The sequence below is a fragment of the Oryzias latipes genome, chromosome 16 (assembly GCF_002234675.1).
Source record: "Oryzias latipes chromosome 16, ASM223467v1".
NCBI lineage: Eukaryota > Metazoa > Chordata > Actinopteri > Beloniformes > Adrianichthyidae > Oryzias > Oryzias latipes.
In genome coordinates, this window is record NC_019874.2 from 32,266,506 (window position 1) to 32,280,558 (window position 14,053).

Consider the following 14,053-nt stretch of genomic DNA (forward strand, 5'->3'; position numbering starts at 1 on the left):
CACAGCTGCTGGCTGAACCAACACGTTCTGCTCCGCTGAGAGGTTTGGATTCCTCATGAAGTCCTCTACATCCATGACATTTACTGTCATGCGTGTCACAGCAGAAGAGTTTCCCTCTGGCCGTGTAGTTCCCGTGTTGGGACGGCCCCTCCCAGGTGGTTCTGGTGAATGGAAGAGCTCCTTCTGGGACGGTCCTCAGCAGCATTCAGACTCTTTCACACAAACTGCTGGTGACGCTACATTTAGAGAAATCTTCCACAGAAACTTAAGTATATCAGATGTCATTGATAGCAAAGTCTGCCTTTTTCTTCTCTGTTTCTAGGATTGAGACTTTGGAGTAGGAGGATTTGGATCTGAAGAAGAGGAAGCTTCTCTTTGCTGTTCGTGTCTGATGAAGGTCGTCAGACGGATCAACAGCTGAGACTTTGACGGGATTTTCTTTTGCTCTAAAATGTTTGGATATAATCTCTAAACATATTTTCTCTTTAGTGGAGATGGAAACATGTTTGGGGAAAGTTTCCTTCCTAATGTTTTGCTCCTTTTCCTTCATGGATGAAGATGTTTCCTCATCATAACTTTGGACATCTGCGTCTTTCACACATTTACTCTTTCCTTCTCAGGCGGGAAATCTGACTTTGAACTTTGACCTTCCTGCGTCACAACCATCGACAAACGTGCGATTCTACGTGCTGGAGGTTTTTGACCCTGTCTGCCTGCCGTACTGAAGCTGCGCTCAGCCGTCCTGTGTTTTCATTGTCGGGTCACGTGGTTTCCAGGGTTCGGACTCGGTTCCGAGGCAGTGGGATGTCGGCGCTGAGCCTGCAGAGGAGCGGCCGTCTGTCCGCCGCCACGCAGCGGCTCTACAGTCTTAACGCGGCCGCACCGCTGCTGCGCACGCGCGCGTACGTGGACGGCCAGTGGGTTTCCGCGGCGGACGCGTTCCCGGTCCTGGACCCGGCCACCGGGCGCGAGCTGGCCCGGGTATCTGACTGCGGGCCAGAGGAGGCCAAGCGGGCCGTGCACGCCGCTTACACGGCTTTTCACGCGTGGAAACGGGTGACTGCAAAGGTAGGCGGAGCCATGCACGCGCCACACAGGTGATACACACGGAGCGCGTGCTCGATGGGGAAACGCACGTAAATGGGGCTTGACCAGGTGGAAAACTGATGTTATGAAATGACGTCACGCTTTGGCCGGTTCTTTCGTTTCGGGTCTCATCGGCTGTTTCCGTCAAACTTCGCGTCTGACATCGTGATCACGTGATCTGAGTAGATTCACCTTTTGTTGGTGAAAAGATCACATAAACATGAACTACGGAGCCCGTGTCCTGACATTAAAAAAATAAAATATATCTTGTTCCAACAAAATAATTTTCCGTTCCCTCTAAATAATTAATTGGTGCGAACGAAATAATTATTCACGTCATAAGTCATTCATAAACACGGATATGCTCTCCGTCCTGCTTTCAGCGGTAACTTCCGTGTCTGTGACCCACATTCATTCAAGAAAGGAAAACGAAGAATGATCAATTTATTTATTACTGAACTTCAAACAAACAAATACACATAGCTACAACAGAAAGAAATAAAAAACAAAAATAACATTCAAATTGTAGTTTACAGTACCAGGGGTTGTCATACAGCATGTAATCTTCAATGAAAATAGACAGTTTTATTGCATTTTTGTTTTTCATTAATTTCAGAGATTTAAAATCTGAACTGGTGTCTTTATGAAATGTATTGAATAATGGTTTGATTTTTTCAAATCTGCTCTTATGGATGAAAAAACTCCCAGATATTAATAAAGTATTGAATGTTAAATCAAATAGATTATCACCAGAAACTCTTCCAAATAATATGATCTGCTTCTGTAAATGAATTGAAATAGGAAAAGGAAACTTTGAGGAGCACCAATAAAAAAAAAAAATCCTCTCAAAAACTGTAAACATATAAAAATTCCAAAAACAGATGATGAAGTGATTGTATATTTATGTCACAGAAAGAACAGGTTATTTCTGGAAAACCAACACATATGTGTAACAGTTCCTTACATGGATAGACTGTATTCATTACTTTAAAATGGATTTATTTGTATTTTGGAAAAATTGGATATTTAATAAACTGAGATCTTCATTTTTTTTCCATTTCATTTATTTATTTGTTCCTTAACTTGCTGATTTCTTGTTTTGTGTAAAACTGTGAGAATGATTTTTGTAAGATGTTGGAAACAGTTCTCTAACAAACAAAGATCCTATAAATGAGTTTGGAAGTTTTAAATTAAATTTGAAAAAATTAAAGCGCAACTCAAAAGGACGATTTCAAAATAAAACTGCAACTCAAAAACAGGATTTCAGAATGGCGAGAAAACAAATCGCCAACTGAGAAATAGGATTGTGCTTTAGGTTATAACTTTTGGTTCTCAATTTACACATTTTGATTCACAGATTTGAGGTTTTGATGCGCAATTCTCTAGGCGCCATATTGACACCATATGTGAGTCTCTTCATACATGAAGAACTGGATCATATTGATGGATTAGAGGTATTCATCTTCCACCGTATTAAAATCACCTCCAATGGGAGGTTTCTGTAGGACATCTCTGCTTCAGGTGGATCCATAAACGCTCCCCAGAATAACAAACATATCATCTTTAATAAAATCAGTGACTCTGTGGAGTGGGGGGAGCGCCCCCTGCTGCATGACAAAAGTAGATCTGGTCTCCCTGGTGGGTTTTTGGCCCTTTGGGGCTGCCGTACTGACATGAGAGGCGGTTTCTCCTGAATGGACTGAGAGGAGGTGAAGCTCTGATTGGCTCTGCAGGAGAGGAGCGTCCTGCTGAGGAGGTGGTTCGACCTGCTGACGCAGCACAAAGAGGAGCTCGCCAAGATCATCACCTTTGAGAGCGTGAGTGTCACTTCTACAATGACTACACTACCCAGAATGCCTAGAGAGGCCAACTGGCAGGCCAGAGGTTAGAGGGGTTGATGGGAAGTTTTACTAAAAACTGTTCTTCATCGTTTATCTGCAAGAATCAACCTTAGCTGAGAGAATACAAATCAGATAAAACTTTATTGACAAAGACGTAACATTTTTCTGTTGTAACATGAAAAACTCTATTAGGTTACAATAGACTACAATTAGAGTACAATACCCATAATGCTCCAAAATGTAAGCCATTGGTGTAAAATGATTTGCAGCACTGAGTGTAGAACACTTAGCAATGGTTCTTTTGGAGTTGCTGCTGCTAAATCAAACCAGGACAAATGTTGGTGCGTCCCGGTTTGTCCGCCTCGCCGTTAACACGGCAGGCGCCGTATCAACGGCCGTGTGTGTCGGCGTGGACCAAACTGCAGGAACGTATGGAAGCGACTGCATTCAATAAAAGAACAAAACACCTTCAGAAAAACTCAATCTGGTCTGTTTACTGATATTTACTGTTTTATGCTATAAGACCCTCATCTTTAATTTGACAAATGATTTTCAGTCCTGGTGACTTTATTAACCGAATGCTGAGAAAAACAGAGACAATAGAAATAATAGATGTGTGTGTCTGTGTTCTTGTGTGTATCTATGTGTGCATGTGTCTATGTGTGCGTGTGTGTCTGTATCTATGTGTGTGTGTCTGCATTTGTCTATGTGTGTGGGTGTGGGTGTGTGTCTGTGTGTGTGTGTGTGCTGCAGGGTAAGCCCATGAGGGAGTCCGTTGGGGAGGTGGCGTACTCCGCGTCTTTCCTGGAGTGGTTCTCTGAGGAGGCGCGCCGCATTTATGGGGACATTGTTCCAGCTTCTGCCACAGACCGGAAGCTCCTCCTCCTTAAACAGCCAGTGGGTGTGGCCTCCATCATCACACCGGTGAGGAAGTCACACATTTCTACAAAAAAATTTAACCTTGATGCAGAGATGATTGACATGGAACATTGCAGGAAGTGTTTAAGTGATCTCTACGTTTATCTGAAAAAGACGCAGGAAGTGACTGTGCACAGAAGATTTTCACATTAAAAGCTCCCTGTCATTTGTCCGCCAGTGGAACTTTCCCAGCGCCATGATCACTCGGAAGGTGGGCGCGGCTCTGGCTGCCGGCTGCACGGTGGTGGTCAAACCGGCCGAGGACACGCCGCTGTCTGCGCTGGCTCTGGCAGAGGTCGGTCGCTTTGGCGTCAGAGCCGAGGAAGCTGCCGAAGAGCTTATAGTGATGTCACTTCCTGTGTGCAGCTGGCAGAGAAGGCGGGGATCCCCGCCGGCGTCTTCAACGTGGTTCCCTGCTCCAGAGAGAAGACCCCCTCCGTGGGGCAGGTCCTCTGCACCGACCCGCTGGTGGCAAAGATCTCCTTCACCGGGTCCACGGCCACAGGGAAGGTGAGGCGGCGGCGCCCCCTGCTGCTCACTGCCGCGCCGGCGGAGGACAGTTTCAGGACGTTCTGTTTGTTCCGCAGCTGCTGCTGAAAATGGCGGCTGACACGGTAAAGAGAGTTTCGATGGAGCTCGGTGGCCACGCCCCCTTCATCGTCTTTGACAGCGCTGACGTTGACAAAGCAGTGGGCGGAGCCATGGCCTCCAAGTTCAGGAACTCTGGCCAGGTGAGGGAGGAGCAGTGATGTGTATTCTAAACAGGAAGTGACCTCACAGACGAAGCACGTGAACACGTCTGCCCGTTCCAGACGTGCGTCTGCTCCAACCGCTTCCTGGTGCAGTCTGGGATCTACCAGCTCTTCCTGGACAAGCTGGGCCGCGCCATGGACGCCGAGCTCCGCCTGGGTCACGGTTCGGAGCCGGACACCACGCAGGGGCCGCTCATCAACGCCAGGGCGGCGGAGAAGGTCAGCCCCGACAACCACGACCAACCGTCCGCCCCGCCGTCTCTGACGCTCCTCCTCTGCAGGTGGCCCATCAAATATCCGACGCCGTGTCCCACGGCGCCAAAGTGCTGAGAGGCGGGAAGCGCCTGGAGGGGTCCTTCATGGAGCCGACTCTGCTGGCCGACGTCTCCACGGAGATGCTGTGCACCAGGGAGGAGACGTTTGGACCGCTGCTTCCTGTCATCAGGTACCACCTAGTGACCCAGGTTCCGAGCCCAAAGGTTCTGACCCCCCCCCCTGGTTCTGCCGATAGATTTTCTGTAAATCTGGAGGTTTGTTCTTTACGGAAACAGCGGAGCTGTGGTGTAAGGTCTGCCTCCCCATCGTTATCCTGCTAATGTTCCCAATGGAGGAAATCAAAGTGGGAGGAGTCAGGAGCCCTGAGGAGCACCGGGACTCTGAGAGGCATTAACCCTTTATAGGGCACTCAATGAAATACTCTAAAATTCAACCTTAGAGTGTTATTGGAGAACATAACAAGACTTCATATCATTGGTGACATTTTTTTAATTTTTTTTTATTTTCATGTAGAATATCAATGCCAATGAAGTGACCATATTTGGTCACTTGCCCGTGAGTGGGAAAACAAATTCCAATAAGTATACATATATATATATATATAAATATAAGAAAACACATATGTATTTGAACATTTGAACATCACTTTTAGAACATAAAAGTGCTGATAACAAAAGTGTTGAATAGACCTTCACACAACTGTGTGTGAGGGTCTGGGAATGTCCTGGTTGTTGGTGGGTGGGGCGAAGTCGGGGTCTGACACGTCATCATCTTGATCCTCATCATCATCACTAATGTCAGGGTGGACTGGCACAACAGCAGTCTCCCTCCTCTTGCCATGAAAGATTGATGGAAGCTAAAAATTAAACACATGCAATAAAAACACCTTTCATAACATCATAAACTGACAAAAATCACTCTTTATCACTATTCATAAACTAAAAACAGTATTTAAATTCTCCCTGAATCACTGTATAGTGATATAAAACATTTGGCAACATTAAAACATAATATTCTAAGTTGTATTTCTTTATTTGTAAAGAAAATGCACTAATACGGTTTGTTAGACGCATAGGGCATATGTCCAAAAACAGACATACCAAGTAAAATTTTCTTTTTAGTGAATAGGGCGTATGATCAAATATGGTGCCTGCATTTTTCATGCCGTATTTTCACTCATTTCAATAAATTCTCCGCAAACAACTTGTATGTCAACACTTAACACAACTATTCAACAATAAAATGTATGAGTTTCATCAACTTACCATGGTTAGTTTTGACGATTCCTTTGAAAATGTCCAGTGAACTGAGCTGCAAAAGCAACTTTTTCTGATTTTGGAGAAAAAGGGAAATTTGATGTGACCCTGCTCTCTGCTGATTGGTCAAGTTGCACAATTGAGTAGCCTATAATGTAGGATGATCTTTGCTGATTGGCTGGGTAAAGATCCCATGATTCTTGAACTCACTGAGACGGGGGATGGGCGTGATAACTAACATATGCGGAAATTACCAGAAACAGTCACTTGCCCGATAAAGGGATAAGAGGTTTTCTGATTGCAGGTTTGAGACGGAGGAGGAGGCGGTGGCCGTGGCGAACTCTGCCAACGTGGGGCTGGCAGGTCAGTAACCCCCCCCCCCCTGCATCTGGACAGCGTCCAGAACCGGTTTGGGTTTGAAGGTTCTGACTGATGTCGGCTTTGCAGGTTATTTCTACTCGCAGGACGTGAGTCAGATCTGGAGGGTGGCGGAGGCGTTGGAGGTTGGGATGGTGGGGGTGAACGAGGGGCTCCTGTCCGCCCCCGAGGCCCCCTTCGGCGGGGTCAAACAGTCTGGGTTGGGTCGTGAAGGGTCCAAGTACGGCGTGGACGAGTATCTGGAGGTGAAGTACATGTGCTTCGGAGGCCTGAAACCCTGATGCCCCCAAATCCAGGAGGTGGTCTTCTGGGTCCTGCTCAGGTCCAGACCCACGTGATCATCCAGGTTCTGGTCCAAGCTGTGGGTCCACAGCTCAGTAACTCAATAACATAAATGTTCTGATCGTCATAGCGACCTGTACTCAGTTCTGTCCTCACATCCTCTGTCGTGATCCGGGCCACAGATGGTTCTGTGGGCTCCTCTCATTGGTTTACCGTCCACCAATAGATGAGAGACGGGCTGTACTGGGTCAGAACCCAAACATCCTGATGGTTCTGGAGTAGATCAGAACCTTTAGAACCAATCGAGGAACAACAAATGTTTTTAAAACATGTTTTAATGACTACTGAAATATGAAGGATCCTTAGAACCCGGTACTTCCTGTAGGTCCTCTGTTTCTGTGGGGGCGGAGTCTGTGGATCCTCTGTAAACGTTTTCATATGTTCATGCTGGAATAAAAACATTAATCGTCTCTGAAGCGTTCGGCGCCTCGTCTTCTTTTGGTCCAAAACGACGGCGGCGCCCCCTGTGGTCTGCGTCAGCAACCAGAGGGTCACCTGGAGGAGGGAGGAGCCCTGGAAGCAGACGGCCGCCCCGTCACCCGAAGGCCTCCCGGCTGCAGGCGGCGGCCCGGCTCCTGCTGCGGAGCCGCCACCCCTCGCTGAAGGCGGCGTCCTGGTCGCTGTCCAGCTCCGACTCGGACATCATGAGGCTGCAGTTGTGCTCCGTGCTGCGGTGTTTGACACCTGCACACCACAAGATGGCGCTCTGCATCGGCGGCTGTGATGTCATCGCTCTATACGAAGACGGACAGACTCACTGAAGCGGGGGCGGAGCTCCAGGCGCTCCTGCTCATCCATGTCGTTCAGAACGGCGTACTTGGCTCTTTTTCTGGCTTGGCTCCGCCTCCTGCAGCAGGACAGCGGCGGGTCATGCTCAGAACGCTCGGGTCCGGTTGGGTCGGTCGGACTCACCTCCTGCAGCACATGAAGGTCCAGCCCAGAGTCAGGATGAAGATGATGAAGATGAAGCTGCTCAGGATGACGTACAGGACCCTCCACTCTGAGGAGGAGGAGCGTCAGCCCCATGATGAAGATGATGGAGAGCCCGAGCCGCATACAGACCACCGTCTTACCACAGTTGCTCTCTCCGTCACCGAGGTAACGCCGGACCAGGTTCTCCGTCCAGAAGGGGTCGCAGCCACACTGCCTGGTGATTGGATCGCACTGGCCCCGCCCAGAACAGCTGAGGAAACACACTGACCAGAGAGGGAGGGGCTGAACATGCAGACCACCTCCTTCATGTTTGAGGCTCTCAACTCACCGACGGCGTCGACCCGCAGCGCTCTGAACAGCAGGTAGCTGCTGCGCTGCCGCAGGAGGTGTGTCCTCAGTAGAGCGACCAGGCGGGGGGCGGGGACAGGTCCCGACAGGCCGCCCACGCTGAAGCGCAGCACAGTGCTGCACAGACACACATGGAGGTCCGTTGGAGCTGGAGCAGGACCACAAGACCAAATGAAAGTCCACGGGACCGCCCAAGGTCCACGGGACCGAGTCAAGGTCCACGGGACCGAGTCAAGGTCCACGGGACCGAGTCAAGGTCGACGGGACCGAGTGAAGGTCGACGGGACCGCCCAAGGTCGACGGGACCGGCCAAGGTCCACGGGACCGAGTGAGGGACCACGGGACCGAGTGAAGGTCGACGGGACCGCCCAAGGTCGACGGGACCGGCCAAGGTCCACGGGACCGAGTGAAGGACCACAAGACCAAATGAAAGTCCACGGGACCGAGTCAAGGTCCACGGGACCGGCCAAGGTCCACGGGACCGAGTGAAGGTCCACGGGACCGAGTGAAGGTCCACGGGACCGCCCAAGGTCCACGGGACCGGCCAAGGTCCACGGGACCAAGTGAAGGTCCACGGGACGAGTGAAGGTCCACGGGACCGGCCAAGGTCCACGCCAGGCCTACCTGAGCTGCGAGCGGCCCTCCAGTGCACGTACGTGCACGTCACTGTTTGGGACTCGGATGAGAGCGGCCAGCTGCTGGACCACGGTGTCCCGCTGAAGAACGCTGACCTGAGACACGGGCACCAGCATCTCCAGCTCCACCTGCTCGCCGCCTGCTGGCTCTGCAGAGAAGCACAGAGGTCATCTGAGGTCTTGTCCCGGTTCTGATGTTTCTTAAACACAGAAAACACGCCTCTGTTGACCGGTTCTGTGCTGAAGTGTCAGCCCACCTGGTCGGACCTCCACGGTTGCCATGGCGACACTGGAGCGGCCCTGGGCGTCGGTTACCTTCAGCTGGAACAGGTAGGTTCCTTCCACAAGGTCGGCCAGGAAGAGCGACGGCTGAGTCCGGGACCCGAAGAGGACCACCTGCAGCAGAGCAGAGGCTGTGACCGGTCAGAACCGGAACCGGTCTAGAGCAGAACCTCGCCGTTCCTCCTAAACGATGGGTAACCGTCTTGACTGTACAACAACCTCTGCTCCTCTGAGTTCCGGTTCCGACCCAGATGCCTCATGTTCTGCTCGGCTCCACTCACCCCTGCAGCAGGACTCTGGGGGTCTCTGGTCCACAGGAAGTGGACCCGGCTCTGGTCTCCGTCGCTCACGGACCCTCTGAGGACCAGGGAGTTGTTGGGCAGCGTGAGGGTGTGGCTTCCGCTGGCGTGGGCCACCGGAGGAGGACTGGAGGCTGCTGGACGGACGGACCACAGGCGGATCAGAACCACCACTGAGGTCATGTTTATGCTGCAGAGCCCCCCCCTCACCTTCCTGAACCCTGACTGTGAGGGAGGCGCTGTCTGTCGCCCCCTCCTGGTCAGACACGGTCAGCCGGAAGACGTAGCGCCCCGGCTGGACACTGGTCACCGTGGCGACGGCCCGGTCCGCGTTCTGCAGCAGGAACCCCGGAGGACCGCTGCAGACACGGAGATGATGAGACCCCGCCTTCATCCACGGACCCCACCCCCAAAGGCTCCGGCCCACCTGACCGCCTCCCAGCGGAAGCTGCTAACGGCTCGGCCTCCGGTGCCGGTGCTGCTGCTGCCGTTGAGCAACACGCTGCTCAGGGGCAGAACCAGCCTCCGGTCCGGACCTGCCACAGCCACTGGGCCGGGGTCCGACCCGTCTGAGTGGGATGAGGCTGAGCAGAAAGAACGTTGGAGAAGAAACGAAACCTGAAGTCATCAGAACCAGCAAGCCAACCCTGACAGACCGACCGGCTTGGAATCTGCAGAACCACGTCCAGTTCTGTTCCGAACTGTTTGGATCAGACTGATTGGGTCAGGAATCCTGCCAGCTGTCAGTAAAGGTAGCTTGGTTCTGTTTGGATCAAACCACTTTTATCAAAGAATCTGTGATCCGTGCAGAACCAAGGTCCTCGTGCACTCACATGCAGAAGGGGGCGTGGCTGCGGAGGCGGGGACAGGAGTGACATCATGAACTTGGGTGGGCGGAGCCTGGAGCAGTGTCGATGCACCTGTGTGAGAAGCAGAGGTGACATGGCTGCAGGTTCTGTCCTCGGAACCCGGTTCTGAGATCACAGAACAGACACGCAGGCATGGTTACTATGGAGACGAGGATGCAGACCTGCTGCTGGCTGCGGTGAGTTGGCAGCGATGGCGCCGGCGGTGCTGCTTGTGAAAGCCGGTTCTACCGGGCTTCCCACAGACCCGCTTGGTGGTGGACCTGCAGAACAAAGAGGACAGTAAAGAGGAAGAAGAGCTGCTGTGGGTCAGCGGTTCTGACCGGTTCTGTGACGTACCCAGCTGCTCTGTGCTGATGGACTCGTGAAGGCCGGGGGGTTGGGGTCCAGAACCATTCAGGCGCTGGGTGGAGTCAGTCACAGGTTCTGCAGGTTTGGTACCGTCCGGTTCTGTCTGTTAGGAGGAGAGGAGAAGCTGAGACCGTTCTGCCGTCTCCACGGTGATCACTGATGTCTGGGAATAAAGCAGACGTGTTGGTAGATGTCCGGTCCGGTCCGGTCATGAAGACCAGACTCAAGAAAACCAGTTTGGATCCACTCGGTACCGGTAGAACCGGGCTGGATGACGTTCATCTGCTCTGCACCGTGAAGCATCTGCAGACCTACCAGACTCACCCGTATCCCTGCCGGCTCGGTTCCGGTTCTGTCCTCAGTTCTGATCCGGCCTGCTCTGGTTTGTGTTGGATGGCTGCCGGACTCTGATTGGTTGAATCCATCTCTAGTGGGGAGGGGGCTTGTTTCTGGACCGATCCCATCCTGATCCTGGCTCTCCTCTGGGTACTCCACATCCAACACCGTGGGGTCCAAGGGTCCAAGGTCCCGGGGCCCGTCCAACAGGGGGAGGGCCGCCCGGGGCCCGTCCAACAGGGGGAGGGCCGCCCGGGGCCCGTCCAACAGGGGGAGGCCCTGCAAGTCCCCCCCATGTTCAGAGGATGGGAGGAGGGGCCTCCACCGGCTGCCGTAGGATGATCCTCTTCTCAGCGATGGAGAGGGCCCCCTCCTCAGGAAGACCAGCACCGAGTCGGCCCCTGGCCTCTCCTGGGGCCGGCAGTCCTCCCTCTGCTGGCAGCTGAGGACGTAGCAGCGGCCCCTGAAGAGCCAGGCCAGGTCATAGCCGGGGAGGTCACAGCCCGCTGCCACGCACCGCCGCAGGGACGCCACACCCGGGACCCGCACGACCCCGCTGCCCTCCACCACCGGGGACACCACCGCCTCCGAGAACGTCGCCCCCTGCCAGCACTGAGGCGCCACTGCAGCTGCAAGGACACCAGCAGAAGACGAAGATCCTCTTCATCACCAGAACCTCTGACCTTCATGAAACCGCAGCGTTTCCCCGGTTTGAAAATCACGGCGAGATGCTGCAACAACCCGGTTAGGACGGCATTTGGTCCAGGTTCTGACAGGCCAAAACCCCCCCAGAACCGCCAAGTCCCCCCTTCACCGTTCAGAAGACCAGGCCATGTTTTTGTGGAAACATTCATTCATAAAATGTAGTTTCAAATATTTACAATCAAGGCTTCATCGATTTCAGTCGATCCAATCAGATCCAAGAGGCAGAATGGAATCGACCTAAACCCTTCAAAAATAGTTTAAAATGAGATTTCCATTATTAATTCTATTACATAAAACCGACCAATCACAGCAACAACACACGTGTGATGTCATCAACACGGATCCGTCCATCATTCCAGTCCTTTGAATAAAGTCATGTGACCATCCAGTGTCTAGAATGTTCCCTTTGGATTCTCTGGATGTGGAAAAACAACAGTGGTGAACTTTAGGAAACTAACATGTGAATGGATTTGACATTCATTCCAGTTTACTTGTTGGTTTGGACACAGATTTCATTTAACTTGATGATCTGGAAGAAATCCAAGAATCTGGAAAACTGTTCAGTAGCAGGAATTTCTGTCTGAAACGGGAAATCCTCATAAAACATCAGCATGGAGCAGTGGATCAAACCGGATCCAGTGGATCAAACCGGATCCAGTGGATCAAACCGGATCCGGCTGCTGATCTTCATGCTTCCGGTCTCATGGAAACCAGCACCTCTGAACATCTGCATGGAAATCTAAAACTGTTACTGCAAACAGAACCAAATGTTTGGACTCAAACCAGAACTAAACAGATTCTAATCAGAGCTGTTCTGATCCAGCTGATCTGGATTCTCCTGATCCGGTTTCTTGCGTTGGTTCTGAAAGTTCTATTTCGGTGACCGGAGCTACTCCAGAGCTCAGTAAACTGGATCAGGATAGATTCAGAAACACATCCGGAACCGCCTTCGGAGCGGAGTCCCAGCATTACCTGTGAGGCAGCCCAGCAGCAGAACCGCGGTTCCGCCCCGCATGGCTCAGTCTGAAACGAACAGCAGAATCCCTTCATTGAAGGACAAACTTCCGGTTTGGTGCGCCTCCGCCGCGCGCTCCCGCGGTTTCAGCACCACGTGAGGCGGACAGCACCGCGGAGCAGTCCGGCGGATGCAGACAAGCGCCGCAGAACCGAACAGGAACCGGGTCAGGACCCGGTTTAGCGTCTGCAAAGGGGCCTGGCGGATGTCGAATCAACCAGCGAACACACACCGCGCATGCGTAGCAACACGACTAAAAACTCATTCACGGTTTTTAACGAAGTTCTGGGAAACTGACGCAGTTACGGACCGAACCGGAGCTGACGTCACTCAAAGGAGGCGTCGTTCGCGCTTCGCCTGAGCGGCTTTTTCCCTGTAATAATTAAAGACTTAGAATCTTATTTACATACTATCTCTGATAGCTTAAACAAAAAGACCATACATATTTATGAAAACTGTCTGTCTTTGAATATTTTCAATGCATAGGAATCTGTTTCTGTAATTTTCTTTTGTGTTACATGTACCATCCGCTGACATTGTCGTTGTTATGACTATTGTTCCTGTCATACACATTTGTTCTATTTGTTTTGAACAATAAAGTTTAAAAAAAAGAGCGGCGCTAGCTCCCCTGTTCAGGGGCCTCATTTATAAAACTTTGCGTAGGATTTGCGTCAGAAGTGGCGTACGGATGAAACATAGGACGTGCGCACGCACAGAAATATTTGGATTTATAAAACCGTGCGCACGCACATCCTACGCATCTTTCTCTTAATAAATCACAACCAATTCTAAATGCTGCGCAGCTTTTGCGGCCTCATGACACGCCCATAGTTGCCCATAAATAGTCCGTGAAACGCCCACAAATTAATATTCATTGATTGAAACCATGGCAAACATAGAGAGGAAATGAAAAAAACGTAACTTCACTCAATGTGAAGTAGAAGTTATCGTTGGCGAGGTGGAAAAGAGGAGAAAGTGTTGTTTGGAGGGCACAGTGTGGGCATTACTAATGCCAAAAAGGCACGTGAGCGGCAGACGGTGGCAGACGCCGAAAATGCTGCAGCCTCACAACCTCGGACCGTGGTTAAATAAAAAATAAATGGTCGGACATCAAAGTCAAGGCAAAAAAACGTCTAGCGCTGACCCCCCCCCCCCCCCCCCCCACACACACACACACACACACACCCGTGTCTGCCATGGGAGCTGACCCCTCCTGATGAGAGACTGGCGGCAATAATTGGGGAATCCCTTTTAAGTGGAGTGGTGACTGAGGCGCAGGGGGACACCCCCCCAAAAGCCCGCAGAGGAAGTCGGAACCAGCTCATAAGCCACTCAACAAGTCTCCTTGCTGTCTAAAGATGCGTTCACTCTGAATTCTTCCATTTGCCACATCTTCTAAGAGCGCAAGATCAGCCATTGTGCGTCATTACGCAT

At 51.5% G+C, this 14,053-nt stretch overlaps 2 protein-coding genes and 1 long non-coding RNA gene across 7 annotated transcripts; 1 reads left to right on the forward strand and 2 right to left on the reverse strand.

The window, feature by feature from the left end:
- The first annotated feature begins 644 nt into the window (after positions 1-644).
- Positions 645-7,265, forward strand: aldh5a1 (aldehyde dehydrogenase 5 family member A1). Its single transcript, XM_023964685.1, has 10 exons — positions 645-1,068; positions 2,820-2,903; positions 3,681-3,851; positions 4,024-4,140; positions 4,212-4,355; positions 4,433-4,576; positions 4,658-4,816; positions 4,879-5,042; positions 6,434-6,492; positions 6,577-7,265. Exons 1-10 carry the CDS (start codon positions 805-807, stop codon positions 6,786-6,788), a joined length of 1,518 nt encoding a protein of 505 aa, XP_023820453.1. The 5' UTR covers positions 645-804; the 3' UTR covers positions 6,789-7,265.
- On the reverse strand, positions 5,345-6,579 carry LOC111949008. Its single transcript, XR_002875022.1, has 2 exons — positions 6,139-6,579; positions 5,345-5,729 (listed from the first exon to the last, which is right to left on the reverse strand). It is a non-coding gene; the product is annotated as an uncharacterized LOC111949008 (long non-coding RNA).
- Positions 7,107-12,955, reverse strand: LOC101173681 (dyslexia-associated protein KIAA0319 homolog). Of its 5 annotated transcripts, XM_023964683.1 has the most exons (15): positions 12,577-12,951; positions 10,888-11,528; positions 10,552-10,666; positions 10,377-10,475; positions 10,180-10,266; positions 9,774-9,930; positions 9,557-9,705; positions 9,329-9,483; positions 9,023-9,161; positions 8,755-8,914; positions 8,111-8,247; positions 7,923-8,045; positions 7,762-7,849; positions 7,608-7,696; positions 7,107-7,533 (listed from the first exon to the last, which is right to left on the reverse strand). In XM_023964683.1, exons 1-15 carry the CDS (start codon positions 12,617-12,619, stop codon positions 7,385-7,387), a joined length of 2,331 nt encoding a protein of 776 aa, XP_023820451.1. In that variant the 5' UTR covers positions 12,620-12,951; the 3' UTR covers positions 7,107-7,384. The 5 variants fall into 5 exon arrangements, with proteins under 5 accessions (XP_023820451.1, XP_023820449.1, XP_023820448.1 ...); XM_023964681.1 differs by having other exon boundaries at positions 7,608-8,045; positions 9,329-9,480; positions 12,577-12,955; XM_023964680.1 differs by having other exon boundaries at positions 7,608-8,045; positions 12,577-12,954.
- Positions 12,956-14,053: the final 1,098 nt, after the last annotated feature.

Excerpts from the sequence above, each read along its gene's own strand:
- aldh5a1 (XM_023964685.1), top strand. The coding sequence starts at position 805 with ATGTCGGCGCTGAGCCTGCAGAGGAGCGGCCGTCTGTCCGCCGCCACG. Across the intron at positions 1,069-2,819 it reads GGAAACGGGTGACTGCAAAG|GAGAGGAGCGTCCTGCTGAG; the intron begins GTAGGCGGAGCC and ends TTGGCTCTGCAG. Across the intron at positions 4,141-4,211 it reads CTGCGCTGGCTCTGGCAGAG|CTGGCAGAGAAGGCGGGGAT; the intron begins GTCGGTCGCTTT and ends TCCTGTGTGCAG.
- LOC101173681 (XM_023964680.1), bottom strand. The coding sequence starts at position 12,619 with ATGCGGGGCGGAACCGCGGTTCTGCTGCTGGGCTGCCTCACAG. Across the intron at positions 9,484-9,556 it reads CACAGTCAGGGTTCAGGAAG|CAGCCTCCAGTCCTCCTCCG; the intron begins GTGAGGGGGGGG and ends CCGTCCGTCCAG. Across the intron at positions 8,248-8,754 it reads GAGGGCCGCTCGCAGCTCAG|CACTGTGCTGCGCTTCAGCG; the intron begins GTAGGCCTGGCG and ends GTGTCTGTGCAG.